The sequence below is a fragment of the Mrakia frigida genome (genome assembly GCF_051309035.1).
Source record: "Mrakia frigida strain ATCC 22029 unplaced genomic scaffold BDY24scaffold_2, whole genome shotgun sequence".
In the NCBI taxonomy this organism is placed as follows: domain Eukaryota; kingdom Fungi; phylum Basidiomycota; class Tremellomycetes; order Cystofilobasidiales; family Mrakiaceae; genus Mrakia; species Mrakia frigida.
Window position 1 is genome coordinate 1,125,714 of NW_027481279.1, and position 27,426 is coordinate 1,153,139.

The window sequence follows — 27,426 nt, forward strand, 5'->3', positions numbered from 1 at the left end:
CTTTTTTGCATCATCTACCGTTGAGCTTGAACGCTCGTCTTTTCCCCGTCTCGGCCTCGACGCGTCCTCCCTCTTCTTCGTTAGCCGATCATGCCACCTTTTTTGTCACCAAACTCTCTTCGAGCCCTTTTTCGCCCGTCGGCTACTTTGAACGGTGGGTCCTTCGAGTCTCTCAATTTTCTCAAACTCTCCGGAAGCGCAACTGACTTTCCTTCGGACGCGTCGTTCCGCTCGTCGATCCCTGCAGGTTTTCCAAGCGATCCTCCCTCCTCCCTCGGCGGATTGAACCGACGTAGAACTCTTATCAGCCAGTCAGCATCGTTCCATCCTCGTTGGTTGGCCTTGGTTTCGAGAAGAAAGGGAACCGCTGAGAAGAGCTCGGAAGTCGACAACGAGCTCTCCTCACTCGTTCGATGGTTCGACTTTTGAGAACTCCTCAACCCTTTAATTTCCCTCCTTCCCTCCCGACTCTTCTTCTTTTGATCTCCAACAGTCAACATCCCAACAAGCTTCCCTCTCGACTCTTTCTTTTCCGGATCGACCCCTTCGCCCTTCGACGATGAACAACATGAACAACATCCTTCACACCATCCTCCCGCTCCCGATGTTCCTCAACCAAACGGCCGAGGCGACGCCGATGTACCAGCCCTCGGATCTGGTTGGACTCAACAAGTACGAGATGTGGTGGGCTCAGTTCTTCACCTACATGGGAGATCCTGCTCTGGCGACTGCCGTTCTCGTTTTCCTCACGCATGAGGTGAGTTCCTGGGTTGAACGAACCGTCGAGCTCAACTTTCCCTTCTCCTCCCTCCCGCTCTCTCGCTGACCTTCTCTCTCCTCGCTTTTTCTCGCTCAGATCATCTACTTTGGACGATCCATCCCCTTCATCATCATGGACTTCACTCCCTACTTCAACAAGTGGAAGATTCAGCCTGTCAGTCCTCTCCGTTCAAAATGTTGAGCTCCAGAAACGAGAAGGGCAAGGAAGTCCTCCGAAGGATGTGAGGCTGAATCTCTCTCTCTGCTCTCCCTCCTTTGGATTTTCCTCTCACTCAAAAGAACAAGATCCCTACGGCTGCCCAGCAGTGGCACTGTGCTAAGATGGTCCTGTTCTCTCACTTCTTTATCGAGCTGCCCGTTGTGAGTCCGTCGCCACCGCGTTTCGTTTGGTTTCGACTCGATTTCCGCCGAGCTCACTCAATCCTTTTCTTTCTTGTTCAGATGGGAGGATTCCACGGATTCACGTCTTACTTCGGTATCCAGTCGCACCAGGTTCCTTTCCCTCACTGGACGAAGATGGCCTACCAGGTGAGTTTCTTCGTCTCGAGCTCTCGACTTCGCTTTCTCGTCTTCAGCCCTCTCGTTCTTCTCTTCGCTGACCTCGCTCGCTTTGCTCTTTCGTCCTTCGATAGATCGCTATCTTCTTCGTCATCGAGGATACCTGCCACTACTGGTTCCACCGAGCGCTTCACACTCCTCGACTCTACAAGATGATTCACAAGGTTCACCACGAGTACCCTGCTCCTTTCGGACTCGTGAGTCTCCCTTGCTACCCTCAGCTCGTCTAAAGTGGCTCCTTACCTTCGTTCTTCTTTTTCTCAGACCGCCGAGTACGCTCACCCTCTCGAGGTCTTGATTCTCGGAGGTGAGCAACCGTCTCTCGTCTTTCGTCTCGACGCGTCCGCCCTTTTTCAAAGCTGACTTTTTTCGCTTCTTCCTTCTTGCCTCTCAGCTGGAACCATCGGAGCTCCAATCGGATGGGTCGCCTACACCAAGGATCTTCACCTCGTCACTGTTCTCCTCTGGATGACTCTTCGATTGATGCAAGCCGTTCAAGCTCACTCTGGATACGGTGAGTCTCCTCTCATCTTTAAGTTCAGATCCCTCGTCAGAACGCTGATCTCGATTCGTCTCTTTTTTCCAGATCTTCCTTGGTCTCTTCGATTCATTTTCCCCTTCTGGGCCGGAGCTGAGGTTCGTCTTCTTTCTCGTCAATCTCGTCGCGTCGACTCTTCGCTCGAGCTGACTTCTTCCTCCTCTTCCTCCCGCTTTCTTTCCCTTTCACAGCACCACGATTACCACCACAAGGTACATCTCTTTCCTCTTCGCATGCATCTCTCTCTCTTCGACCCAAAGCTGACCCCCTTCTTCTCCTCCTCAGGCCTTCACCTCCAACTTCGCCTCCAGTTTCCGATGGTGGGATTCGATCTTCGGAACCGATACCGCCTACCACGCCTACAGGAGGAGAATCGACTCTGCCAAGAAGGGAAAGGCCAGAGAGCTCGCTCAGGCCGAGGAGGATCGAAAGGCGCTCATCGATGGAGCGAGGGAGGCTCAGGCCGTGATAGATAGGGCTGGGAAGTAGACGGAAAAGGTGATCTATAGAGTTTTTAGAAGATCTGGAGGTATTCCTTTAGGTTGATTATATGCATTTTGTCTTGGAAGAAGCGGTAAATTGTGGAAGAAGAAGAAGAGAGGAGAGCTCAATCCAAACGGCTCCTCTTCGTCCCTCCAACCGCTTCAACCTCCCCGAACTCGTATCTCTACCTCCCTCTTCCTACTCCTTCCTACCTTTGTGAACATACTTCTGCTTGACCGGATGTCGAATGCATCATTTTTGATGGAGAGGAAGGACCAGCGGAACGACATGGTGAGCTTCAACCTTCCCCCCTCCTTCCCTCCCAATCCCTCGCTTTTATGTCTCTGTACTTCGCCATCCGCGATTTCGCGGCTGATCAGATAGATGCTAACCTTTCCCTTGTTTCTTGTGGGCCTTTTGGGTTGACTAGAAACCTCTCCTCTACAAGAAATCGCAGACCGACGAGGACGCTCGGCTCCCTCCTTGTCCTTCTTTCGACCCACCCTCTCTCTCCTCGCCCTCCCACCTTCCTCCCTCGACAAACGCCTCTGCTACATCCTCTCAGTCATCGTCAACGTCTCAAGAACTGTCCCTCGCTTCTCAATTCGCTTCACTCACATCCCTCGTTCATCAGCACTCGTCCCTCATCGTTCGACTCTCCGCTGAGAACGAAGCTCAAGCGTCAGCCATCGCTCGTCTCTCGTTGGAGAACCAAGAGCTGAGAAGGAGAGACGAAGAGATGCAGGTTACGATGGAGGAGCTATCGAAGGCTGCGTCGGGTGGGAGTCACTGGGTTTGGGAAGCAGAGAAGGGGGAGGAGAGAGGGAAGGGACGATGGCTTTGGGGAGTCGGTGAGTCTGTTTCTGCTCGTCGCCCTTCTCTACTCCCGCTGACTGTCGTTTTTCTGGTGTATGATGCTTGAAGAGAAGTACAGGGAGAATTCTCGTCGCCTCGTGAACGCCAACGGCCAACCTCCAGCCTCCTTCGGTTCGCTACCGCTCGAACTCGTGGACATGATCACGTCGCTGCTCTCTGCGCCGAACGCACTCAGACTCTCCGCCGTAACCTTTGGTCTCCTCAAACGGATCTCTCCCAAGCTTTATGGTCGAACTATAGTGTTGGGGTACGATAAAGTTTCCAGGTTCATCGCCAACAGAGTGCGTATTTCCGCTCCCTCTCATCTTCACGTACTCTCGACGCGTCCTGATCGATCCTCTCTTCTCTCTCAACTCTCTCAGCTCGTCGACGGCCGAACTTCCTTCGATCGGATCGGACCTATCCTTCTTCCTCCACGGATGGTACTCGATGGTGGCCATCTCAGTCCGAGCAACATTGCTCTCCTCCAAACTCGTCCCACGACTCTCCCTCCCCTCCCACTCATCAGCCTCGAACTCCAAAACAACGACCTCGACGCCAACACTACCTCCCACTTCCTTCGGCATCTCGATCCTCAAAGATTTGCCATCGGCACAGATCGTCACGGAGTTCCATCCTCCTACTACGTACCGGCAGCCAACATCCTCTCGTTCACCTCCAACTGGACGCGGCTTCGGAAGGTCGCCTGCGCTGGTTCTTTGTCCATCCCTCTCCTCACCGAGACTGGCGTCTTTGCGTTCTCCGAAACGCTCGCTAGGTGCTCCCCTTTGGACTCGATGGAGACGATCAGGTTGGTGACGAGTTTTTCGGACGGGTCGGAGAAGGAGGAGGACTGCTTGCCGCAAAGGATCCAGCAGCTTCTCCTCGACTCTTCGCGCGAGGTGTTGGAGAACGGACTGGAGAGGCTGGATTGTATTTTTAAGGTCGATCGGACGAGGAAAGTTGGTAGAGAAGCGCGTCGCGTCCCACCGGTTCCCACCCCTCGATCACTTTCCTTCTTCTTACGACTTTAGCCAGTTTTGACTCCATACACAAAGCAGTATCTACAGTTGACTCGTTCTACCCGTTTTTCTTTCCTTTCGTTGCTTTGATTTCTTTATGTCGTTCGAGTCGCCTCGAGCTCGAGTGAATCTCGAACGACGACTCGAAGAAACCTTGAAAGAGAACGAGAGAAAGATCGGATCGGAAGTGAGTCTGTTCAGAGGAAGAGAGGGAGCTGCTAGGATCAGCAGTAAGCTTGGTGGAGATGAGGTCCTTGCGCTCGTTTTCCAAGGTTTCAATGATCGTTGCTCGACTCGATTCGCAGTAGAGGAGAGAAGAGAGCGGTTCATCCAAGAAGCAGGATCTGAAGAAAATCATAAAGCAGACAAGAATGAAAGCTAGGCAAAAAATGATGTAGAAGAAAGCTTGTCGCCTTTATGTCTGCAAAGAGGAAAGAAGCCAAAAGTCGCGTCGTCCGTCGATGTCACTCCTCCTCCCATGCGGCGTGCAGGTAGACCCGCGTCCTCCTGAGTTCCACGGACATAGCCCGACGTAAAGAAGAGGCGAGATCCCGTTCGTCCAAGAACTTCCCGGAAGGTGATTTCCCATCCGAGAACAGGGAGATGAGGATGATCCCGACCTTCTTCCTCCTGGAAAGAAGCCCGTGGGATGTAGGGTGGGAGAAGGCGAAAGCACCTTGAAGAACTGGGATGGATTCTTCTCCTACGCTCACAACGGTACGAAGTCGAGTCCAAGAGCGAAGGAAGAACGTGAACGACGGGGAAGGTTGTTGGAAGCTGGTTGGGATCCAGAGCTCTGAGACCGTCGAAATGAAGGAGGGAAGGATTGAGGAGTTGGAGAACGGGGGACCATTGTACGAAGGTGGAGGAAGATGACCGCGAGATGAGGAGTCTGTCGAGGGGGATGGGAGGAGTGGGACGAGGAGGAATGAGGGAAGCGAGATGGGAGGGGTTGAACCGGGAGTGGCTCAAGACGAGGGTCGAAGGGAGAAGTAGGGGGCAGATTCGATTGTCGGGAGGGAGGGGTGTATGATTCTGGCGAAAGAGAGAGCAGTTCATAGTTAGCCAGGAGCAAATCTGAGCGAAGGAAACGAAAAAAGAGGGAGAAAGACGCACCCTCGATGAAACGAACGAAGCGGCTCTCTTTGACCCAAGCGAGATAGCGTCACGATAGATGAGCGACGATGACTTCCCAAGAAGGTTGAAAGAGACCTGACAGAGCGCCAGATGCTCCGGTCGACCGAGGAGAGACGTGACGGAGTTGAAGAGTTCGACGGGGAGCGAGTCGAGGGAAGGGGGTCGTTTGGATTCGGTGACTTGGGGAGTCGCTCGTCGGTACTTTTCCTGTGAAGATAATAAAAGGTACGAGGAGTCAGGTAGGGGGTCGAAGGGCGAAAAGAAGAGGAAGAAGGAAGACTCACTCCCGACCAAAGCCAACGTCCTTTCTCCTCCCCTCTCCCAGCTTCCCAAACCCAGTGACCCCCAAAAGCCTTCGTCATTTCCTTCATCGTCTTCTGCTTCTCCTCGTCTTTCTTCCTGAGTTCTTCGTTCTCGGAAGAAAGGCGAGCGATGGAAGAGGAGTGCGCTTCGTCCTGAGCGGAGAGAGGAGCGACTTGAGCTTTGAGAGCTTCGTTCTCTGAACAGACACGACCGACGAGCGAGAAGAGTTGTGCGATTTGAGCTGCGACGGGGTCTCCCGATGCTGAAGATGATGCGACGGTGGGTTGAGGTCGATGGTGGGAGATGGGAGGGAGGGACGAAGAAGAGGACGAGGAAGAGGGAGAGTCGAGGGGAGGAGGAGGAGGGAGGTGCGATCCGACTTGGGATTCCTGAGAAACGAGGACAACCTGGGAGGAAAAGAGAGGGAAGGAAGAAACGAGAAAGTCAGCTTCAGACCAAAGCATCGAAAGCGGTTGATGTAGAAGCGAGAGATAGAGGTGGGAGGGGAGAGGAAGGAGGAACGAGGGAGGGAAGGGAGGAAGGTCGAAGCTCACCTTGTCGTCCGGTCGATCCTTCCCTTCTTTCAGATTCGACTCGTTCGACATTCTAGCGAGGTGAGTAAGAGAATCCTAGAGATCGTGAAGCTGATAGTTCGAAGAAGAATACACGTGTTCTGGGAGGTCGAGGCGGTTGGAGGAGAAGAGGAAGGAGCTTTCGAAGTTGAGCTCAACGTCGACCTCCCTTCCTCCCTCCCCTTCTCTTTCACTTCCCCTCCCTTTCTCTAGCCATGTCTCTTCCAGATCCTTCGGTGCTTGCAGACAGTCTCGGTCTGGTCGCTGGAAGTGGACCCTTCGTGGAACCCATCTGGGCAGAGATAGATCACGACGCCGCAATCGACGTCGTGAGTCCTTTGGAAGCCCAGCCGCTTCTCCTTCTCTAACTTCGCTGAATCTTCCCTGCTCCCTTCGCAACAGGTCGTGAAGGCACAGGCCGTCTCTCTAGAAGAAAAGGATAGTTTTTACGTCAGTTAATCTCGAGCTCAACCTCAAGAACAAGCGAAATCTGACTGATCCTGCTCGCCATCTCAAGGCTCATTTCAACGCTCTGTACCTCCCTTCTCTCGTCTTCGCAATGAACAGCCTCCCACTAGACGACAGTGAGGAGGTGTTACGGTCAGTTATGGTCATCTTTAGCACCTTGCAGGGGTGTATGGTACCCAAAACAAGTCACTATCCGCCCACCTTTGCCCGTTTCGTGCGACTCGAGACGACCCAAACCCTTCGACTCTATACCTCCCTCCTCGGGTTGATTGCGTTTGTATTGAACCTAGAGGTTTGGGTAAGCCCCACTGCTTCCCTCTTCTGATTCTTCCCACAATCGCTCCGTATGCTGATCAGTCGCGCCCTTGCTGCCTGCCCTCTTGCATCAGACCAGAGCTCCCGACCTCCTCTTCACCTTCGAGGCCCTAGTCTTCTCCATTCACATCTACCTTCCCTCAGCAGTAACCCTACCCGCTATCGAACCGTCTCTGCTTGAAAAGTTGGGCGCCGTCGTCGCTTCCTTGGACAAGACTCGTCGGTCGACCCCGGAACCTAAGAAGGCGCGATACGAACGCCTCTACGCCATCATCGAGCCCATCTTCAACCACGGAGTGCTGGACCTTCGTGCCATCATGGCGAAGCAGGTGGACGATACAACGGCCAGCCCTTGGTGGACCTGTGAGCTGAAACGAGCGGGCGACGAGGAGATTGAATCTTGCGCTCAGCTCGAAGAGGGAGAAGAAATGAGGGCTTGCAGTCGAGTGAGTCCAGCCTCCTCGGTTTCATCTCTATTCGTCGACTGACCTCTCTCTCTCTCTCTCTACAGTGCCTTGCAGTCCGCTATTGCTCTCGAGGTTCGTCTGTCACGTCGCGTCGTCTTTCCTTTAACATCCCTCCTCGCTCCCGATCAGTTGACGAACGACCTTCTTGTCCCTTTATTGTCACTTCAGAACATCAAAGACTTGACTGGAGACGACACAGAGTTGTCTGCTTCAAGCCCAGTTGGTAGATCGACGGACGGAAAGACGCGTCTCGTGAGTCTTCCGTTCTGCTTCTTCGACTGCCTTCAGCAAACTGCTTATCTCTCGTTTCAAGCTGACAAGCTTTCATTTTGGCTAGTCATCAAGCTCAACACCTTCGTCGTCGACGGATTTGGATCGGAACGGACTGGGACGAGATGCACGAGAGGTTTTGGAAGACGACGATGGGAGGAAGGATTGGGGTTCGGATAGAGCTGGGGATGATAACGAAGTTTGCTTTTTATGACATGAGGTGGTGGGCTGTCGAGAAAGAGAGAGAGAGTATAATTTCTCACTCCGTCGCGTCTCGAAACAAGCAAGGGCTCGAAACGGGCACTCGACGCGTCGACTCTCTCGATCTCCTCCTTCTCGTTCAACCTCTCCCTCACGCTCTTCCACTTCCCAACGCACCCTTCTCCCCCAGCCGGAGCAGCAATAAACAACATCAATCCCTCTCCCACTTCCTCCACAATCTAAGCCTTGCTCTTCTTACTCTTCTTCACCTTCTTCTCCTCCCCTCCCTCCCCCTCCACCTCCCCACCCTCCTCTCCCCTCTTCCTCTTCAACTCCTCCTTCTCCAACTTCCTAGCCTTCTTCCTCTCCGCTCGCTGCAAGCTCATCTCCTTCTCGTCCACCTCGGGCTCAGCCTCAGCGTCGGAGTTGTCGAGAGGAAGCGCGTCGTCGGCAGACTTCTTGGATTTCTTGGACTTTTTGGCGGGAGAGGGGTCGAGAGGGTTCTCGGAGAGTTGATGAGGGTTGTTGGGGAAGGCGGGGATGGAGAAGGGGAGGGGGAGGAGGGAGCCGGTGAGGGAGAGCATTTGGGAGGAGATGGTCATGCTGCAGACGCGAAGGACAACGAACGAATGGAAGGAGAGTCAGTAAGGTGTTCAAGAGGGAGAAATGAGACGCATCGAGCGAGAGTCCGCTCGGCAAGCATGAACGAAAAGGAAAGGGACGTGGGAAAGGAAAGAACGAAAGAGAAAGGACGACTCACGCAACAACCGTAAACTCAACCTCCTCACCCTCCTCCCCCAGCACCTTCCCACTCATCTTGCTCCTCCACCGTCCACTCGAGAACTCGTTCCTCTCTTTCTCAGCCCTCCTCTCCTCCTTCTCCTCCTTCCTGATCCGCTCGGCCTCCTCCTTTGCTCGTCGGCGCTCTTCCACGGCTTGCAGGTCCTCCTCTTCTTCGTCCTCGACGTCGAGCTTTGCTTCGTCGGCGTCTTCGTCCACCTCCATGTCAGCCTCCGTCGGGGCGATCGGAGCCGCCTCGGGTTCCGGAGAAGGCGAAGGAGAGAGGGGAGGAGGAGTGTCGGCGAGGGCGGAGTCAAAGTAGTAGAGGTCCGTGGGGATGTGAGGAAGGGGGATGGAGACGTTGAAGGTTTTGTGGATGAGGAGGGAGATGTGAGAAGGGGAGGAGAGGGAGTGGGTGCCGACTAAATACACCGAAACAACAAGAAACAAAGGTCAGCGAGAGCGGACGAGGACGCGTGAAGGAGAGACGAGTCGGATTTTGGCGAGCTCGACGACGAGATTTGGGGAAGAGACGGGAGGAATGTCTACGTACCGAGCGTCTGTCCAACCTGAGGAGCCCAGATAATAGCGTCGAAAGAAACGTCGGTGATGGCGAAGGGACAGTCGTTGAGGATGTTGGCTGAGTCGGAAGGGAAGGTGTGGTTCGAGTGCGAGAGGAGGACACCAGAGAGCGTGGGGATGTATCTGAGAGTGGTTCGCAGCGAGTTAAGAGTCAGTGGAGAGTTTGGGAGAAGTTCAAAAGCTTGTCAGGAGTTTATGAAGGAGGTCGGGGAGGGAGGGAGGGAAAGAAACTTGAGCTCGACGAGTTTTGAGCTCTGCCTCCCTCCTTCGTTCTTGAGCTCCCTCGAAGTCGTAGAACTTCGAGTTGCCAGACAAAAGTGGTACCGGTATAAAGCTAAAGACATGCTCTATGCCTGAGCTTATCTGCAGCTCCACGAAGCTCATCAACCACAAGAAATGCCCGCTTCCATCCCTCCTGCCCTCCTTCTCGCGGCGAGCTCCTTCTTCTTTTCGCTGAACTCACCTCATCACCATGCTATCCAGCAGCTCCTCGACTCCACCTCTAAGTCCTCCTCCTTGCGATCCTGAGAAGTACGGAGGGACCGAAACCCTCATTGTCGTAGTGATGTGGGTAAAAGGAGAGGCGGAAGCAGAGCCTGAAGCGACCGCGACGACGGAGGAGGGTTTGCTCTTCTTTGACTTTTTCACTTTGGGAGGTTTCGAGTGAGAAGTCGACATCCTGAAGCCGGGAAGAGGAGAGGGAAAGGGGGATAGAGGGTTGCTGGGAGGGTGTTGGTTTGAAGGGAGGAAGAAGGGAAGGGGAAGCTTTGAGGTCGACTTTCTTTAGGCTGAACGACCGCGATTCCCACGGTCGCGAAGGGGAGGAGGCGAAGGAGGGAAGAGTCGATGCCTTGCCGCTCTCAACCACCATCTTCTTTAACTTTTCGATACTCCAAGAACCACCTTCTCGTACGTAAGACCTTCTATGAGACGAACATGGAAGAATCAAGCTGATTTCCTGTTCTTGACGGTCCTTGCAGCTCCCTCTCGTTCGATCTCCACCTCCCTTCCTCCACCTCGCTCCTTCCTCAGCTCAACATGGTAAGCTCCCGTTCTTTCGGTCGCTTCTCTCGCAGTACTAATCTTCTCCTTCTCATCTTCAGTCCGACGATGATTTTATGATGGACGTGAGTTTCTTCCTTCTTCTATCGTCGTTCCTTCTTCTCTCTCGTCCTTCCAGCGAGTCGAGCTCACCTTCTTCTCCTTCTCGTCCTCCAGGATGCCGCCGACGAGGTTCGTTTCCTTCTCACTTTCTCCTTCAATCTTCTCGAGCTCACCTCTTGTGTCTCTCTCTACAGGACTACGATCTCGACTACGATGACGACGACGACGACGAGGGAGGAGAGGATGCCGATGCTGAGAACATGTACTACAAGGCGAAGGGTTCGTCCGTCCCCTTCCTTCTCTTCCTCCCTCTGACTCGAGCTCACGCCTTCTTCGCTTCTATGGTAGGTATGATCGAGGATGAACCAGAAGAAGCTCTTACGGCTTTCAGGGAGATTGTAGACGGGGAGGAATCCAAAGGAGATTGGTGAGTCTCGTCTCCTTCCCAACCGACCATCTCCTTCAGCTTCATCCCCCCGTTTCCTTCCGTTTTCGCCCTTGAAGGGCGTCTTCTAGATGTCAGAAGCTGGCTTTTCTTCCGCTGATGGGATCTACGTATTCACAGGGGCTTCAAAGCTCTGAAACAATCCACCAAACTCCTCTACTGCGTCCTCCTTCGTCCTCAAGACGCTCTCAAGACCTACATCGAACTCCTCTCCTACACCACCTCGGCCGTTACCCGAAACTGTGAGCCACGCGTCGCCTACATCCCCTCTTTCGAAAGCCCCCGATTCATCGTCCCAAGGGAACGACCCAGAGCTTGTCGAGCCGTCTCTCCTTCCTGTGAGCTCAAGCTCACCATCTCTCCTCCTCCCTTCCTTTCCTCTCCCTTCTTTCGTTTTCAGACTCCGAGAAATCCATCAACAACATCCTCGACTACGTGGGAGGAGAAGGGAAAGGCTTCGGAGTTAAGACGGATCTGGTCACCCTCGAGAAGTTCTACGACGTCACGAAGAAGAGTTTGGAGGAGAGCAAGAACGAGGTGAGTGGCTCCGGCTCCGTTTCTATTTCCTCGAGAACTCACGTTGTTTTTCGTGTTCTGGAATGGGATTCACAGCGGCTTAGCACGAAAGCAGACCTCAAACTCGCCAAGCTCTGGTTGGATAGGAAGGAGTGGGATCGAATGAAACTCGTGAGCTCGATCTCTTCCTCCCTCCTCTCGTTCCCGTCTCGTCCTCGCTGACCTTTTTCTGCCCGTCGTCATACAGGTCTTGAACGACCTCCACGCCTTCTGCGTCCCATCAACTTCAAGTTCCGGAACTTCGTCCGAGGATCAGTCGAAGGGAACCATCTGTTCGTCTTCCCTCTCCCATCCTCCCTCCTCTCCCTTCGCTCGCTGACCTTCTTGCGCTTTTCTTCCCTCTCGATCTCTACAGTACTGGAAGTCTACGCTCTTGAGATTCAGATGTACTCCGAGTTGAAGGATTACAGGAAGCTGAAGGTCAGTATGAACGAGACGAAGAGAGTGGGGGAGAGGGAGGAGACGCTGACGAGTCTGGAGTTTCATTGGGCGTGAGCAGGAAATCTACAAAGCCGCCATCCAAGTCAAATCAGCGATTCCTCATCCTAGGATCATGGGTGTGATAAGGGAGTGTGGAGGGAAGATGTGGATGGGAGAGAGTGAGTTCGGACGCGTTCTCTTTCTCTTCTTCCTTCGACGCGTTGACGTCGAACTTGCCTCGACCGAGAGTCTCGATCAGGAACAATGGACTGACTTCCCTGTTTCTGCTTTTCCCGTTCCTTCCTCCATCGTCTCTCAGAGAACTGGCCCCAAGCCTCCACCGACTTCTTCGAGTCCTTCAAGCAGTTCGACGAATCCGGATCGCCTCAACGAGTTCAGGTCCTCAAGTATCTCGTGCTCAGCTACATGTTGATGGGGAGCGATATCAACCCTTTCGATTCGCAGGAGACGAAGCCGTGAGTCCGGCTCCATCCTGGCTTGTTTCGAGACGGACGAACGAAGGAGAGGGAGGGACCGCGTCGAAGGGGAAGGAGGGAGAGAGATGCTGACGGGTTTGGCTTTGCGTCCGTGTTTTTTTACAGGTACAAGAACGATGCTGAGATCGTGGCGATGACGAACTTGGTGGCTGCTTACCAGAGGAGGGATATCCATGAGGCTCAGAAGATTCTGAGAGGTTCGTTTCGTCGACCTTTCTTTCCTTTCTCTTCTTCGTCGCCTCGGCTCAAGCCTCGAGCCATCCAACTGACTCTGTCTCCTTTGTGCTTCGCTGCGTGCTCGGTTGGGTATTCTTACAGAAAACAAAGCCACCATCCTCGACGACCCGTTCATCAAGTTCTACATCGACGACGTCCTTCGATCCCTTCGAACGCAGTACCTCATTGACCTGATCAAGCCCTACACGAGGATGGAGCTGAAATGGTTGGGCAGGGTGAGTGTCAATCTCTCATCATCTTCCTTTCCGTCCTCGAAAAGCAGGAACTCGAGGAAGGAGAGGAGAGACGTTCGAAGGGGACCGAGCCTGACTTCTTTCTTCGTTCTCATTCGTCCCTCGCTCGCAGCAACTCAACGTCGGAACAGACGAAGTCGAAGATCTGCTCGTAAACCTCATCCTCGATGGGAAGGTGAAAGGGAAGATTGATCAGGTTGCTGGGAGATTGGATTTGGATCGAGGGTGAGTCCCGTCTCCTTTCCTCCCCTCGTCTCTTTCTCGCTCTCTCTTTACACTAACCTTCCTCTTCTTCCTCCCCTCCCTGTCCTCTCTCTTCTCCTCCTTCCTCTCGCTCTCCTTCTTCCTCCGTCCGCTTCCCTCTCGCCCTCTCAGCCACGCCGTCGAAAAAGCCCGCTACCAACACCTCTCGACGTGGTCGAACCAGCTCGGAACGATGCGAACTACGGTGCTGGGCAAGACGGCCAACGGAGGACCTGCGCCTGACGGAGGGAAGATGATGGGTGGGCCGATGGGGTTCTTTTCGTGAGGGAGGGAGGAACGGGAAGTTGAGAGGGAGGAGGAGAGACGAGGAGTTGAGTCAGATCTTCTGAGGATGAGGAGAGTTGAGGTTTGATGTTGGTGCTTGACTGTTTACGAATGACTTCTTTGACGACTTAGACTTCGAGTAGTGGCGGGAAAGAGGGGAGAGCTGGGAGAGAGGGAAGGGAAGGGAAGGAGGGGATGAGGAGAGAGCGACGCGTCGAAGTCAGCTCGAGTTCAGTTCTTTCCCTTCAGACGCTGCAACAACGATAATGACCTCTCTCCTTGTTAGAGATGCAGAACTTCCAGTCATCAACGTCGGGCGTACCTTCCCAAGAAGGCTCAATCTTTCTATTTGTTGTTCTTCCTCGATCGTCTCGAGCAAACCGACTCTCTTTCCAGCCTTCTCGTGAATGCACTTTCGTGGGATCGAAGGTTTCAGGAGGCGTAATGTCATCGTGAATCCGAGTTCGGTGCTAGGCTGTGGAAAAATAAGGAAAAGAAAGGGAGGTCAGCGAGAGTCGAGAAGGAAAAGGACGACGCGACGAGGAAGTTAGCGGATGGACGGACCTTTACGACGCTGCTATCGATATCCTTCCTTCGTCTGTAAGTGGGCTTGAAAATGATGATCAGCTCAGGCAAGCTCGAAAGGGGCGAGACGAAGAGGGAAGATGTTGAGCGCGTGAGGTCAGACGAACCTCGGCTGCTGCTCATCTCTCCCTCGTTTCCAAGCTCGGTTGTTCGATCCGTAGTTTCGAGTCCTGTGCGAGGTGGAGGGAAGTATGAGTGAGCTTCCTTCGCGAAGAGATCGTGCCGATGAGGGGAGAAGGAACGAAAAGAGGGGGGCTCACCAGACGCGTTGTCGTCTCACCACGTCGGTTTGAAGCAGACGAGCTTGTGACGTTTCCAGTCGATTCGTTGATGTTCTGTTCGACAGGGTCCGGATCAGCGTGGGTGTTTTGGATCAGGGGCGGGGGGAGAGGCGAACCCTTCGAGCAGTAGCGAACTGCGAGACACTTTTGAGAAGAGCGACGCGTCGAAGAACGAATAAGAAGTCAGCTAGACGTTCTTAGAACTAAAGGAAGGAAGAAAAGAGGGGTAGATAAACTCACTCGAGAACAAGCCATCATCTCTTCTCCTTCAGCTGGCTTCGTGCAAACCAGGTCCGTCGGTTTCCTCTCGATTTCGCAACTCCACCAAATCTGCTTCGCTCCACGCTCCGTGATGAGCTGCCTGACAGCCTTGAGAGATAGGTCGCCGACTACTCTCTTTAAAATGTAGAGATTCATGGGTGTCGTGTAGGGTTTGAACCGGGAATCTTCCTCTAGCAGAGCGAGGAGGTGGCGGATTCGAGTGTTCGAGGAGGAGGGGAGGGAAGGAAGGGCGGATTCGGTGGGGAGATGAGCGGCCAGGGCTAGGACAAAGATACAGAAGGTTGTGATGAATGCGCAGATTTGCTTCGGTTTGTTATCGTGCGCGACCTGGAATCAAATTTTGGTGTGTTCGCGAGAAAGGAAGAGGCCCGAGAATGTCAATGACTGTTTCTGTCGACTGCTGCAGTGGACAGGGAGGGAAAAAGAACGCTTACGAGAGGCGTTTCAGAAATCTCTGACACCATGTCCTGAAGGCCTTCTGCGAGCTCGAGATAGAGCTGCAGAGCGTCGGTCGGATGCTCTCGAATGAATCGAGTTATCACGTTTGACTCGACGCACAGCCCTCGAAAGATGTCACAGCACAACAAACAAGCAGGCCCTTCACTGCTGAGACCAGTAAAGGTTCGGACGAAAGAAGGGAAGAACTGGCTGATAAACTCCTCCTTTTAGGCAGAAGGGAGAGGGAGGAAGCGAGGTCAGGACCGGGAGCGGAAGACGTCGCTTCTCCTCCTCGTTCTCGAGAGACGTACAGCAAACAGAAGGATATGTTCCCCTGAGAGTTTATTCCCAATGTTCTATTGAATCAAAAGGCAGAGGAGATGGTCAAGAGAGGACAGAAGAACGAGCCCTGGAAGGAGGGACGAACCTGAGAGGTTGCGACTGCCCCTTCGAAGAGTTCGTCCGTTGGGTGAGTGATGAGAGAGGACGCCGGACCATCGATGCCTGTAGAGAGTCCAAGGTATCGGCCGTACTCTTGAGGGGTAGGTAGAGTCATAGTCTGAAGGCAGGAAAGTTGGGATGGAGGGAGGAGGGAGGAAGGAGATGGTTTGAGGTCAACTCGCAAAAGTCAAGCGAGCTCACCTCTTTTCCTTCCTTCCTCCCATCGCCCATGACCTCACCTCCCTCAAATCTTCCTTCGACTCTCCCTGGATCCTCAGCATCCTCCTCTCGAACTATCAGACCTAGAGACTACTCGAATCTCACTCAGGGATCCTCCTCGCTCGCCAGAAACACTTCCATCTCCCCTCCCTCCTCCTCCTCGTCCTCCCTCCACTCCTCCGCCAACGAGCTTCGTTCAAGGCTCCTCGAACCCTCCTCTTCGTCAAGAGAGCTCACACTCCGAGACCTCCCTGCATGCTTGTATCTCTTGCGAGAACTCTTACGATCAGCCTTCTCCGATGGACGCCATAGAGCAAGCAGGAACAGGACGAGGAGGAAGGAAAGGGAGGACGCTGGACTCGTCGTCGACGCTTTGAACGAGCTTCTCTCGAGCCTCTCGTCTTCGGAACAGGACGAGGAGGAGAGGATGAATGAGCTTAGTGTAGTGCTTGTTGAGCAGTGGGCTGTGAAGGGTGGGAAGGATATCCGTCTTTCAGGTGAGCTCGTCGTCGGTCCCCCTCCTCCCTCTCGACCTCACTTCAGCCTTCAAACGTCTGACCTCGACTTTCTTCGCCCTCCTCAGCTCTCGACCTCCTCTCAGACCCATCTATATCCCAGCACACGTCTCTACTCAGTCATCCAGTCCTTATCGAACTCGTCGAAGGCCTCTGGTCGAACGGGAACTCAAGCTCACCAAGCTCGCAATCAACTTCCTCCCCTCGTCGCGTCCTGGCCTCTTTGGATCGGCTCTGCACTCCTTTGTGAGCTTGCTACCTCTTTCTCTGAACTTACTGCTGAATGCTGACACTATTATCATATTTTAGTCTCCTTCACTTCCTCTTTCTCGCCTCCAAACTCCTCTACATCCTCCTCGTCCTCGCTCTCCTCTTCCACCCAGGATCGTTCGTCTCGGACAGTCAAGAAGGTCGACCAGAGGGCCCTTGGGATCTAAACTGGAAGGAGGTCATTTGGGTCATCTACTCGGTTGGTTTCATCGTCGAGGTAAGCCAGTACTCCCTGTTTTACGCGTCGTTTCTTCACTCTCGCTGAGTTTTCGACGCGTCCTTTCCCTCTCTTCTCTCAGATCTCCACCACCTTCGTCCTCACCACCCTCACATCTGCCCTTCCAATTTTTGCCTTCCTTCTCGCCCTCCTACCATCGTCGTCCCTCAACTCCCTCGCCTACCCAACCCTCACCCTTTCCCTCCTCCCGCTCTTCCTCTCCCTCGTCTCGTCCTCCTCACCTTCCCTCCCTCACCTCTTCCCCTCAACTTCCCTCCTCCCTCTCTCAACCTACACCTCCTCCCTCCTCTCTCGAATAGCCAAACCGTCGATCCTCTTCCTTCCCCTCGCTCTCGGAATCTTCGTCGCTCTCGCCTGGAGTCTGAACGGAGATATCTGGAGGCTCGGAATTCAACTCGCTCCTGGAACGGAACCTCCTGGCGAGATCGGAGTCGCTCCGTTTGCTGTCAGGCTCTGGTTGGCGATTGCACTGGTGGTGGTGCTCGTTATTTGGTTGATGGTCGGGTGTTCGAGGTGCTACGTCGAACGAGGGAGAGGTGGGGAGGGAGGGAGGGAGGAGAAGGAGGAGACCGCGTCGAAGGACCCTTGGGAGGAGGAGTGGGGCAGGGAAGCTTCCAGGAAGGCTAGGCTAGAGAGGCTCGAGACTCTGAGGAGATATCTCGTTCGAGAATCGGACTTCATACCCTTGCATCAACCTCCTTCGACGACCAACGGAAACTCAACCTCGAACGGCGCGTCGTCCTCGGAATCGCAGCCTCTTCTCTCCGACCGGACACCCGCTTCCTCTTCCCCTTTACCTCGACCAACCTTCCAACCCATCATCCCACTGCCCTCACCACTCAATCTCGTCACCTTCGTCCTCGCCATCCTACCAAACACGCTCGCTTCAAGTCTCCCTTCGTCGGACGCGGCGTCGAAGAGGAGGAGAGCAGAGCTGGGGAGGTGGTGGGCTGGGAAGGTAGAGCTTTGGATATGGAGAGGAGTGGTGGTAGTGACGGGGTTGGGTCCGTGGGAGGTGGTGAGACGAGGGTGGGAGAGAGCGAGAGTTGGGTCGGGAAGTCGTTGACGGGGATGATCTCTTAACCCTTTATTCCTCTGGCTCCTTTCGGCCTTTCTGGGTTTCTTTTTTTCGGCTGTGTATAGATCTTTACGGTCTCTTGACCGTTTTTCGTCGATGGGTTGAACTGTTTCGACGCGTAAGGAAGAAAGAGTCGACGCGTCGAGAGAAATCGACTTCGAGCAGGTCAGAGTACAAAAGACGGCTCAGCTCTCCTGCTCTTGACCCTCTGACTTCATGGACCGTATCTGTTCTACTGAGAAATAGATAAAAATCCCCTTTCGCCCTAAGAAACGTCGGAGGCAAACGGAGGTCGAAAGGAGAGAAGGCGTGCTCTCCCCTTTTTTTGGACGGTTCGCCTCCAACTCCATCTCCCTTTTCCTCTTTCCTTCCCTACAGGCTTCTCGGTACTCCTCACGAACAGAAGAGCATCCCATCCTGACCTTCAGCTCTTTCATATAACGTCACTTGGAGGACTCGGACGGAAATGGAACGGTTGCAAAGGACGAGTAAGCGGAGGAGGGAGGGGAGGAGAGATCGAGCTCAACACTTTGACTTTTCATCCAATCCGGTACCTCTGTAGGAAAAACTTCACGTCGGAGGCAGAACAGACAGGTTGGAAATATCCAAGGCTGAGGATCCTAAGATGGTCGTCAGGGATGGAAGGAGGGAGAGCGAGGCGAAGGAGGGGAAGAAGAAGGAAGGGATGGATGTTGAGCTCTCCTTCGTCCTTCTCCGTTTCGTCGTTTCTCGCTGACCTTTGTTCCGCTTTGTCCATCTCTTTCAACCTTCAGAACCATCAGCGTCACATCTCACGAACCAAACCTTTCGTCGGCGAGAAAAAAGCTTCAAATTCTACCGAGGAAGGACGCGTTCAAGCTGGGGTTCCCACTCTCTCCAACTCTCCCTCTCTGAAATCTACACCTCAAGTCAAAGAACTTCGTCCTCCTTCTCTGTCATAGGACGGACAGGACAGATCCTTTCTTTGGAGATCACTCCACCAGCAGGTCGAAGGCGCCATTTATCCTCAAGACGGCCCTGGGTCGAAATATGACACAAATTTGGATGGGCTGACCTTTCGTCCTTCCCCAACTCCCATCCTCTCTCGCCAACTACTTCGACGAAACCTCACTCAACAAACTCTCCCTCTCGCTCTCCAACACCTTCGTAGAAACCTCTCCTTCTCAAACCAATGACCGACGTCAGCTCTCGTTCACCCTCACCGGCGAAACGGCAACACCAAGTCGAGGAGCAGGAGGTCGTACATGTTCCTTTTTTCCGAAGCGTACAGTTCGCTGTGAGTGTTCCATCTTGTCCTATCTGCTCATAATCTCGTCCCTAGTAATCATGGGACTCTGAGGATGAGAACGATTGGGCTCAAACCTCGCAGAAGCACCCATAACTCGAGCTCACGCCCTCCCCTCCCTGCTCTCCCTCCCTCCTTCTTCTAGGTACTCATTGCTGGTCTGGTGACCTTTACTGCTCCGGGGATGTACGATGCTATCGTCAGTAAGATCTCATAATCCTTGCGAAGTTCGACGTCTTCTTGCGAAAGCTCGACGAGTCGACTTCCTCCCCCCCCTCCCTGGCGTCTCGAGGCTGCTTTACTCGAGAGGATCGACCTCACGCTGACCTACCCTCTTTTCCTTGTTCTTCTCTTCTAGGGAAACCTCGGAGCCGGAGGAGCTGCTGAGCCTTGGGCCGTTTCTGCTGCCAACGCTATCGTGTGAGTGCGAGAAGGAAGACCTTGAACGCGGGCTCTCCCTCTTCGAACTGAAGCTCACACGCTTCTCCTTCGTTTCAGTTACGGGCTCATGACCCTCTTCTGTCTCCTCTCTGGTGGTCTCATCAACACCATCGGTGTCAAGTGGGCTCTGGTTCTCGTGCGTGCTCTCCCTTCCTTTTGTCCTGCGACGTTCTCCTCTTTGAGCTCGAGCTGATCGAGAATTGCTTTCGAACTCGCAGGGTACCATCGGATACCCTCTTTACGGTGCTGGTCTCTACACAAACTCGTACACCAGTGAGTTCTGTCTTCTCTTCTTCTGCTCGTCATTGCATTCGAGTTCGAAAAGAGAGTTTCGCAAAGAGGAGGGCGCGATTCAAGCTGACCGAGCATCTTGTTTTCCCCCTTCTCCCTCAGCCAACACCTGGTTCCTTATCTTCGGATCTGTTTTCATCGGAATCAGCGCTGGGTTCTTCTGGGTGAGTGGATTCGGAAAGCAGACGCGTCGAGCTCGTCGAACTTACACGGAGCTCTCTTCTTCACAGACCGCCGAGGCTTCGATCTACATTGGGTACCCTGAGCCGGGAAAGAAGGGTCGATACCTCGCTCAGTGGGCGTTCTGGAAGAACATCGCACCTGCTGTCGGTGGAGCTGGTGAGTTTCCGTGGAAGAAGGAGAAGGAGAAAACGGGACGGAGGAGGCTGACCTGCGCTGTTCCTCTCCGATTTCTCCCAGTTTCCCTCGGTGTCAACTCGAAGACTAGGACTGGAGGTGCCATTTCCGCAGCAACGTACATCGTCTTCATCGTTATCATGTGCCTCGTGAGTAGCTTGATCTCTCCTTCTCTTCCTCTCCACGCTCGATCGAACTGACGACGCGACTTTTTTGTTCTCTCAGGGTCTTCCTATTTCCTTGCTTCTTCCATCTCCCGCCCGAGTTATGAGGTCCGACGGATCTGGAATCCCAAATCGAGCTGGAAAGGGAGCTTTCAAGGAGGTTCTCGAGGTGTTTAAGCTCTACAAGGACAAGAGGGTTCGTTCTCCGCTCGGTCTCGTCTCCCGAAAAAACTCGACGCTGACATCCTTTTCTCCCTCAGGTTCTCCTTCTCCTCCCCTCGTTCATCTGCTCGTACTTCTACCTCTCGTGGCAGAGTATCTACCTCTCGACCTACTTCAACGTCCGAACTCGATCCTTCTCGTCCCTCGTCTCTCCCTTCGCTGGAATCATCTCGTCCTACGCCATGGGATTCTACCTCGATCAGCGACATATTTCGGTTCGAACTCGAGCCACTGTCGTCCTGGCTATCCTCTTCTTCGCCGAGATGGGTCTTTGGATCTGGGCTACCGTCGTCGAGACTCAGTTCGCAAAGAGCCAGCCCATCATTGATTGGTGAGTCTACCGCGTCTCATCGCTTCTCGTCTAGACATCGACGCTGACAGCTACCCTCTTTTTCCTTACAGGTCGAGCCCCGAGTTCGGAAAAGCGTGGGCTTTGGTATTCTTCTGGACCTTCGTCGGACAGGCGATCCAGAATTACGTTCGTCTTCGTCTCTCTTCGATTCCATCTCCGAACGAGCTCGTCTGACCTCCATTGCACTCCTGCCTCTATAGTTCTACTGGGTGCTCTCTCACTTTGCTAAAGACATCCACGTCATTGCTCGTTACGCTGGACTTTTCCGTTCGATGGAGGCTCTCGGACAGGTTCGTTCTCCTCCGTTCTCTCTTTTCTCGTCGCGTCTCCAGTCCTGACACGACCTCTTCTGCTCTCTGCCACTTTTAGACCATCGCCTGGGCTGTCGCATCTAAGAGCTACATTTCATCGTGGGCTCTGTGAGTTCCATCTTCCGCTCCGTGTCCTTCACAATCCATCAAACACGTTCTGACTCGACGCGTCCTGCCTTCCTTCGCTTCTTTCTCTCCTCAGCATCGGAATGAACTTTGGAGGTCTCTTCGTCGCTCTCATCATGGCCTACCCTGTGATCTCGAATCTTACCGAGATCGACGCCGTTGTCGAAGGAGAGGTTGGGCCTCTGGGATTGGGACACGAGAAGGAGGTTGCGACGAGTGGAGCGACGACCCCGGAGGATCGAGAGCTGAGGGTTTAAGGGCGTCTTGTATCGGTTGAAGATTTAAACCAGAGTTCGTTTTTGTGTATCTGTATTCTATTGTATCCGGTATCTTTCTTCAATCATCTGGAAAAGAGAGGAATGAAGAGGAGAGATCGCACGCGTTGAAGGAGTGCGAGTTCAGAAGAGGACCTTCGCGCTTTGGAGTCGAAGGAAAACCTGCTTCTGCCCCTTCTTCCAACAACTGCTTCACAACAGCAGTATCCCAACCTGAGCTCATCATCGTATGCAGTAAACCGATGAGCTGCCTTTTGCGAGCTTTCTCAGATCTTCCGTTGCGTTCGCTGAAGCATGAGACGGGTCATTCAGAGAAGCCTAATTATGTTATATAAGAGTTATCGAGCAAAGGGGAGGTGTTGCGTGTAACATACGGGAAGAAATGAAGGGAAAAACAAGACGCGTCGAAAGAAGGAGACGAGGCGAGCGCAGAGAACGAGGCAAATCAAAGCGACGGGGACTCCTCCGTTGGCCGGCGGAATTTCATTGACGACTGGTTGTAGCAAGGAGAGCAGAAGAAGGGAAGGTCAGGGTCATTGAAGAGGGACGAAACTCGAACGCAAAAAGGAATCGAAAGAGAGAAGACTCGCCATATTCGGCAGGAACGAGAGATCACCAGGTCGGAGCGAAGCAAATTAACTTGTGTGTCTTCCAATCCTCCTTCTGATGCTCTGCGAGGTGGGAGTTGAAACAAGACGAAGCTGTCAGCGGAGAAGGAACGGGAAAGAAGAGGAGAGCGACGCGACGCGACGGACCTTTCGAGCAATAGCGGACTGTGCGACACTGTAAGTGAAGAAAATCAAGGCGTCAGTATCTTGAATGTGAATTGAGGCAGGTAGCTCTCACTCACCCGACCACAAGCCTGCATTTCTTCCCCGGGCGGAAGCGGATGACACGTCGGAGGCGAGCCATCGTCCGGCGTGGCTTCGCACTTCAGCCAAACGTAGGGCCCTTCCGACTCCAGCATACGTGTCCTAGCGTCGCTCATCTTAGTAACTCGATATAACATGAGGTCGAGGAGTTTCAGGTCGCTAAGCTTGTCCTCGTCCGTTGCGATGAAGGGCTGAAGCTCTAGGAGTCCGAAGACGGTGTCGATTTTGGTGAGTGTGGAGGTGGAGACAGAGGGCAAGTAGACGAGGTCCGGGGTGAACATAACGAGCATTGAGCCGATGCTCCTGAGAGAGGAGATAAGGGAGGTGATGAAGGTTTGGGACAGAGGCTTGAGAGAAAACGCAGCGACGGGAGTCAGGTCAAACGGCACCTCTCTCTACCAGAGCGGCAAGGAAGCGGAGACGCAGTTACTCACTTCGGAGATATCTTTCTCTGTTAAAGCGCCCATGGCACATGCTAGCACGACGTAGAGCTCTCGAGTTCGTCGCTCGTCCTCGCGGACGAAGCGACAAAAAAAGGTGGCCTCCTCGACGACCAGAACTGATAGAAACAGCAGCTGCAACGTCCAACTCTCGATATCGATATTGAGAGGATCGAGAACCACCAAGCACTGCTTAAGGAACAAGGGGAGGGAACTTGACAAGCTCACTTCATTTCTGATTCCCAACTGCGTCTCCCTCTTGGGAAGATTTTCCTCCTAATTCCTTCCATTTACAACCACCACCTCCTGTCCATGCTGCTGAGCTCACTCAACTTGACTTCTCGAACTGGAGGAGGGAGGAGGCCATCGATCGATCGATCAATCCCTTCGAGCTCAACATCCTCCCTTCCTTCCCTCCTCTCTCTCTCTCCTCTTCTTTTCACTCATCCAGCACCACCCAGCAGCTCATCCTCGTAATTTCTCTCTCGCCTTCAGTCCTACCACTGTTCTCAAACCCTCCCCAAACGGCCGAATCAAGCTGCTGTCCCTCGCTCTTCCTCCTCTGCCGTTCTGCTCCCTTCCAAACGAACCTCCCTCCCATCCTCTTTCCCTCGATATGTCGCCTTCTCCTCCACCAAATTCGATAATTCGACCTGGAATCAACAGCTATGGATTTTAGCTCCATCCCCGTGCCATTTTCATTCTCTTCGACACGGTACATCCTCGACACCCTTCCCGCTTGAAACCCAAATCGTCTCACCTCCTCCTCCTCATCCCATCGTTCCTGCTCGGCCGCTTCCAACCCCAAGAACTCAAAATGGTGCGAGCAAGTCTAGAGCATGCTCGAGCAGGGACATGCTGGAACCTACTCTCTTTCGCCACCACACCTTCCCTTCCTCTCCCCAACCACATCTCAACTCGAACCACTTCGACGCGTCGCTCTCATCTCCTCGCACGGAACAAATCAACGACTACTCACGTCTATCAACATCGATCAACATGATTTCAAACATCTTCAAAAACACTCGCGCTTCCAAGAAGGTCGCCACCAACGAGAGGAGGAAGGAGGAAGGAGGAGGAGCAGGAGGAGCTAGAGGAGAGGAGCAGGAAGGGAAGGGGAAGGGGGCTACTGGGGGAGGAAAGAGGGCCGGAGGATCAAAGAGGGTCATCAAGAAGCTTGGGGAGAAGCTTGAAAGGGTGTTTGGAAGAAAGAAGGAGAAGAAGGAAGGGAAGAAGGTACGTTCTCTCTCGACTCGGCTCGTCGTGCTTCTACATCCTCTCCTCTTTTTTTCCTCTTCCCCCTCTCTTCCGGTGTCCATCTCAGCCTCTGCTCTGGTTGGATTTCCACACTACTCGCAGCTCTCTGGACTGCTCTTGAACGAAGCTGACTCCCGTTCCCTTCCCTCCTCTTCCCGCCAGCTCTCTCCCTCTCCCTCTGCGTTCTCCCCTTCTTCCAGTCCTCGTCGCTCTCGTCCTTCGCGTCCTCGCTCGAGATACAGGTCGATCTCGTCAAGAAGCTCGAGGTCGCCTTCCAAGGCCCCTCCGAACTCGCCATGGATGCGGGATGCCACCTCCTCGAGACGATTTCCAAGGTCAACGACGATTTGGCGACGGACGTGAACGAAGGAATCCTCCGAGTCACGAGCATGGAGGAGGAGGGCGTCTCCTCGGTCGCTGAGTACCTGAGTTGGGTAGTCACTGGGCTGGAGAGTGGGAAGTGGCAGAGAGAGGAGGAAGGGAGTTTGAACGGTTGGGCGTTCGTCGTTTCGAAGGTGAGCTCTCGCTTCCCTCCTCTCCTCGTCTCTCAGTCCGTCGTCCCCATCTCCAAACGCTGACTTACATCCCCTCTTCATTTGCTTATTTCTCCCTTCAGATCCTCCCCATCCTCGCTCAGGCTTCCCAAGCTCTCAAGTCCGATCCTTCCTCGTTCGACGTCCTCCTCTTCGCCGCTCAGCTTCAACTTCTCGACTCCGAGTCAAGCTTCTTCCTTCTCAACACCTTCGAGAGAACCGATAGAACTAACGAAGAGAAGATCGAGTTGATCGAGAACGCCATCGAGGATCTGGAGGTCACCGTTCGAGTGGTGAGTCTCTCCTTTCTCTTCGCGTCTTCGGGTTTCGACCTTGAGCTCGTCGCTCTTCTCGTTCTTCCGCTCGGTCTCCTGCTGACTCTCCTCTCTCACCACCTCTGCCTCCCTCTAGTTCTACAGCAAAGAGTCATCCTCCGCTCATCTTCTCAAGGACTCGTTCTTCCTCTCTCTTCCCGTCCTGAACAACGTCGATTTCGATTCTCGCTCCGAACCCTACGCTCTGGAGCGTCAGTCGATGGACTCTTACTCGAGCATCGCTTCCAGTCTTCCCGAATCAACTGTCTCCGAACAGATTGACGAGGTTGAGACTGGAGTACAGCTGCAGACTTTGAGGAGGACGAAGCAGAGGAAGTCGGTTTGGTCGTCGGAGGAGCTTGTCGTCGCTGAGTCCAGCTCGACTGAGGAGGAGGAGGAGGAGGAGGGGACTTCAGAAGAGGAAGAGCTGATAGAGATCCCTAGTTTGAGGAGGGAGGTGGTGGAGGCGTGGTGGGTGGTGAGGAAGTGAGGAGGGAAAGGAGGATGTCTCTGTTTCGTTTCTTGTTCTCGATCCGTTCCTTTCTTCTTCTCGTTTCTGTTCTCCCTCGATTTGTTCATTGTATTTCTGGCTGTTTTTGGTTCCTCCCTTTTCACTTCTGTTATTCCCGTCTCGTAAACTGTTCTCGCTAGCGCTCTCTTCTCTCATCCGTTTCCACGTCGCATCGTCTCTCATCACTCCTTTTGTTTTCCAGGACCGTCGTTCGACGTGTTGTTATCCTTTCCGTTCCTATCCTTGCACCGCCTCTTCCGTTACCCTGTCACTCGACTGTAGATCTAGCTTCCCTCCTCCTGTTCTCTCTTCTCGTTCTCGTCTCTCGTTTCTCGTTTTCGTTCTCGTTCTGGTTCTCTTTCCTAATCTTGTTTCCTTCGTCCTTCTTAATAATGAACTTGTCTTCTTGACTTGTTCGCCCGGGAAAGCTCGCGCCTGAAACCGATTCTCGAGCCTTCTCTTCGACTTACCTGCGACGCGTGCAATGGGCTCCAGTGCTCCGCCTCCCTCCACTTTGGAAGTCGACTCCTACTGCCTCCATTTTATGTTCAGACGTACACTACGTCCATCCTTCTTCACGACTCTGAGCCAGCTTCGCCTTCCTAGGTCAACTGCGATTCGCGTCGTTCCCTTTGATGCGACGCGTCAACTCGTCTGTCTCCCTTTGATCTGACCTTCGCTCTTCTTTCCCTTTCGAGCCTCCTGTGAGTAGCATCTGACTTCGAAAGTCATCCCTTTTCATGCTATGATCTTTGGTCCCAGAGCCTATCTCTCAACTGTCACATCTTTCTCGTTCACGTTCGCTTCCGTCTCATCTCCATCGGTTCTCCCCCCCCTTCTTTCTTCAGATCACCATGTTGGCCCCATCAATAGGAGACCACCTCGCTCGTGAACTCTTGGGCGAGCTCTACTTCGAGCGAGTTTTAAAGAGCTTCATCCGTCAAGATCAATCGAACGGTATTCTTTGTATTCAGGTCAGTAGCAGCTCAGTTTGATCTCCTTCGTCCCTCTTCCAGCACTCCACTGCTTACTTCTCTCATCGTCCTTCCATCGATTCCATCAGGCCCCTCTCCACCACGGAGGGAACTCTCAAATCGAAATGGTACGAATGATGCTGCACTTCATCAACCACCGAGAAGGCTCTCTTCTTCTGGGTCAGTTGGGAGACGCTCTGTTATTGGATGACCTGTGGGAATCAAAAGGTCGTCTCGCAACGCAGGAGGATATGGATCAGCTTCTGAAGGAGAGGGGAGGGTCGGCGAGGGAACGAATGGTTCAGATGTAAGTCTCCTTTCGTCAACCCAAACTCCGCACGAGCACTGACCTCTTACAACCTTTCTTTCACATTAAAGAGAATCTCGGTTTGGGACGCTCGTCAGCAGTCAAGTTACCCAGGAGGAGCTTTCTCGAAGCTCCGAGACGATCCCTGATTCGACGCGTCTCTTTCGTCCTTTCTTCATCTTCTCACTCTCGTCGCTTCACATCCTCACCTCACCCTCTTCTTCTTTTCTCTGACTCTAAGTGAGTCTCTCCTTGATGACCTCGTCTTACGGACGTAGGATCGAGCTCACCGACGCGCCGACTTCGGTTCGTTCAGTCGGTTCCGTTCCTCTCTCCCTCAGGTTTCCTTTCGCTGACTTGTTTCTTTTCTTTCAACCAGGCAGAGCAGATGGAACGAAACATTGATTTGATGATCTAGCAACGATGTACAGAAGTATAAACGAACACATGCGAGAAGAAAGCGAGAATGAAAACAAAAGACTAAACGAACTCGTACCGCTCCTCCTCAGCCTCCTCGTCTTCAACACTCGCTGCTCGTCCCTTCCCCTTCGACTGAGAAACCTATGAGGATGCCGAGGTATTGCTGGAGGTGTCCGAAGCAGCGTCGTCGATGATGTTGAGGGGAGTCGTGGGAGGAGTGGGAACCGACGCGACGACCTGTTTCTCGACGGCGACG

The 27,426-nt window shown here is 53.5% G+C and overlaps 11 protein-coding genes across 11 annotated transcripts; 6 read left to right on the plus strand and 5 right to left on the minus strand.

Annotated features, from left to right (window-relative positions):
• Nucleotides 1–126: 126 nt before the first annotated feature.
• Nucleotides 127–2,447, plus strand: BDY24DRAFT_375901 (fatty acid hydroxylase superfamily-domain-containing protein). Its single transcript, XM_076638607.1, has 11 exons — nucleotides 127–154; nucleotides 248–757; nucleotides 857–934; nucleotides 1,060–1,140; nucleotides 1,222–1,308; nucleotides 1,413–1,535; nucleotides 1,603–1,645; nucleotides 1,733–1,852; nucleotides 1,925–1,974; nucleotides 2,068–2,088; nucleotides 2,162–2,447. The coding sequence occupies exons 2-11, from the start codon at nucleotides 560–562 to the stop codon at nucleotides 2,363–2,365; spliced, it is 1,005 nt and encodes a 334-aa protein (XP_076500904.1). The 5' UTR covers nucleotides 127–154; nucleotides 248–559; the 3' UTR covers nucleotides 2,366–2,447.
• BDY24DRAFT_375904 (uncharacterized protein) lies at nucleotides 2,431–4,307 on the plus strand. Its single transcript, XM_076638608.1, has 4 exons — nucleotides 2,431–2,650; nucleotides 2,790–3,210; nucleotides 3,284–3,516; nucleotides 3,598–4,307. The coding sequence occupies exons 1-4, from the start codon at nucleotides 2,600–2,602 to the stop codon at nucleotides 4,246–4,248; spliced, it is 1,356 nt and encodes a 451-aa protein (XP_076500905.1). The 5' UTR covers nucleotides 2,431–2,599; the 3' UTR covers nucleotides 4,249–4,307.
• A 377-nt stretch (nucleotides 4,308–4,684) lies between these two features.
• On the minus strand, nucleotides 4,685–6,418 carry BDY24DRAFT_432754 (uncharacterized protein; the record flags this gene model as incomplete). Its single annotated transcript, XM_076644095.1, has 4 exons — nucleotides 6,231–6,418; nucleotides 5,658–6,083; nucleotides 5,353–5,580; nucleotides 4,685–5,271 (listed from the first exon to the last, which is right to left on the minus strand). Coding segments are annotated over exons 1-4 (1,290 nt in total), but the record flags the coding sequence as incomplete, so codon positions are not given.
• Nucleotides 6,419–6,463: 45 nt separating this feature from the next.
• BDY24DRAFT_438058 (zinc finger MYND domain-containing protein) lies at nucleotides 6,464–8,174 on the plus strand (the record flags this gene model as incomplete). The annotated part of the gene is made up of 8 exons (XM_076644330.1): nucleotides 6,464–6,577; nucleotides 6,651–6,698; nucleotides 6,766–7,014; nucleotides 7,106–7,477; nucleotides 7,543–7,570; nucleotides 7,667–7,750; nucleotides 7,836–7,967; nucleotides 8,160–8,174. 6 exons carry the CDS (start codon nucleotides 6,464–6,466, stop codon nucleotides 7,723–7,725), a joined length of 870 nt encoding a protein of 289 aa, XP_076500907.1. The 3' UTR covers nucleotides 7,726–7,750; nucleotides 7,836–7,967; nucleotides 8,160–8,174.
• A 34-nt stretch (nucleotides 8,175–8,208) lies between these two features.
• On the minus strand, nucleotides 8,209–10,069 carry RPA43 (DNA-directed RNA polymerase I subunit RPA43; the record flags this gene model as incomplete). The annotated part of the gene is made up of 4 exons (XM_076644331.1): nucleotides 9,795–10,069; nucleotides 9,303–9,454; nucleotides 8,730–9,171; nucleotides 8,209–8,572 (listed from the first exon to the last, which is right to left on the minus strand). Exons 1-4 carry the CDS (start codon nucleotides 10,007–10,009, stop codon nucleotides 8,209–8,211), a joined length of 1,173 nt encoding a protein of 390 aa, XP_076500908.1. The 5' UTR covers nucleotides 10,010–10,069.
• A 124-nt stretch (nucleotides 10,070–10,193) lies between these two features.
• On the plus strand, nucleotides 10,194–13,559 carry BDY24DRAFT_375915 (PCI domain-containing protein). Its single transcript, XM_076638609.1, has 17 exons — nucleotides 10,194–10,240; nucleotides 10,312–10,372; nucleotides 10,435–10,458; nucleotides 10,550–10,564; nucleotides 10,630–10,714; nucleotides 10,784–10,862; nucleotides 11,001–11,122; nucleotides 11,281–11,417; nucleotides 11,493–11,567; nucleotides 11,644–11,728; nucleotides 11,812–11,876; nucleotides 11,956–12,055; nucleotides 12,196–12,352; nucleotides 12,479–12,570; nucleotides 12,692–12,825; nucleotides 12,956–13,068; nucleotides 13,219–13,559. The coding sequence occupies exons 2-17, from the start codon at nucleotides 10,370–10,372 to the stop codon at nucleotides 13,370–13,372; spliced, it is 1,440 nt and encodes a 479-aa protein (XP_076500909.1). The 5' UTR covers nucleotides 10,194–10,240; nucleotides 10,312–10,369; the 3' UTR covers nucleotides 13,373–13,559.
• Nucleotides 13,560–13,602: 43 nt separating this feature from the next.
• Nucleotides 13,603–15,513, minus strand: BDY24DRAFT_411704 (zinc finger MYND domain-containing protein; the record flags this gene model as incomplete). Its single annotated transcript, XM_076642963.1, has 10 exons — nucleotides 13,603–13,623; nucleotides 13,694–13,846; nucleotides 13,936–13,969; nucleotides 14,064–14,126; nucleotides 14,237–14,291; nucleotides 14,354–14,381; nucleotides 14,478–14,779; nucleotides 15,109–15,181; nucleotides 15,269–15,313; nucleotides 15,385–15,513. The coding sequence occupies 10 exons, from the start codon at nucleotides 15,511–15,513 to the stop codon at nucleotides 13,603–13,605; spliced, it is 903 nt and encodes a 300-aa protein (XP_076500910.1).
• A 1,638-nt stretch (nucleotides 15,514–17,151) lies between these two features.
• BDY24DRAFT_375927 (uncharacterized protein) lies at nucleotides 17,152–17,690 on the minus strand. The gene has a single exon (XM_076638610.1). The coding sequence runs from the start codon at nucleotides 17,505–17,507 to the stop codon at nucleotides 17,331–17,333; it is 177 nt and encodes a 58-aa protein (XP_076500911.1). The 5' UTR covers nucleotides 17,508–17,690; the 3' UTR covers nucleotides 17,152–17,330.
• A 912-nt stretch (nucleotides 17,691–18,602) lies between these two features.
• Nucleotides 18,603–21,607, plus strand: BDY24DRAFT_375929 (major facilitator superfamily domain-containing protein). Its single transcript, XM_076638611.1, has 14 exons — nucleotides 18,603–18,994; nucleotides 19,149–19,202; nucleotides 19,362–19,423; nucleotides 19,502–19,580; nucleotides 19,663–19,717; nucleotides 19,838–19,899; nucleotides 19,966–20,074; nucleotides 20,156–20,241; nucleotides 20,318–20,452; nucleotides 20,517–20,809; nucleotides 20,881–20,956; nucleotides 21,031–21,120; nucleotides 21,200–21,249; nucleotides 21,344–21,607. Exons 1-14 carry the CDS (start codon nucleotides 18,890–18,892, stop codon nucleotides 21,522–21,524), a joined length of 1,437 nt encoding a protein of 478 aa, XP_076500912.1. The 5' UTR covers nucleotides 18,603–18,889; the 3' UTR covers nucleotides 21,525–21,607.
• A 362-nt stretch (nucleotides 21,608–21,969) lies between these two features.
• Nucleotides 21,970–22,965, minus strand: BDY24DRAFT_438063 (zinc finger MYND domain-containing protein). Its single transcript, XM_076644332.1, has 4 exons — nucleotides 22,849–22,965; nucleotides 22,393–22,761; nucleotides 22,298–22,325; nucleotides 21,970–22,213 (listed from the first exon to the last, which is right to left on the minus strand). The coding sequence occupies exons 1-4, from the start codon at nucleotides 22,879–22,881 to the stop codon at nucleotides 22,155–22,157; spliced, it is 489 nt and encodes a 162-aa protein (XP_076500913.1). The 5' UTR covers nucleotides 22,882–22,965; the 3' UTR covers nucleotides 21,970–22,154.
• A 598-nt stretch (nucleotides 22,966–23,563) lies between these two features.
• On the plus strand, nucleotides 23,564–24,528 carry BDY24DRAFT_375936 (uncharacterized protein). The gene has a single exon (XM_076638612.1). The coding sequence runs from the start codon at nucleotides 23,854–23,856 to the stop codon at nucleotides 24,472–24,474; it is 621 nt and encodes a 206-aa protein (XP_076500914.1). The 5' UTR covers nucleotides 23,564–23,853; the 3' UTR covers nucleotides 24,475–24,528.
• The last annotated feature ends 2,898 nt before the right edge of the window (nucleotides 24,529–27,426 follow it).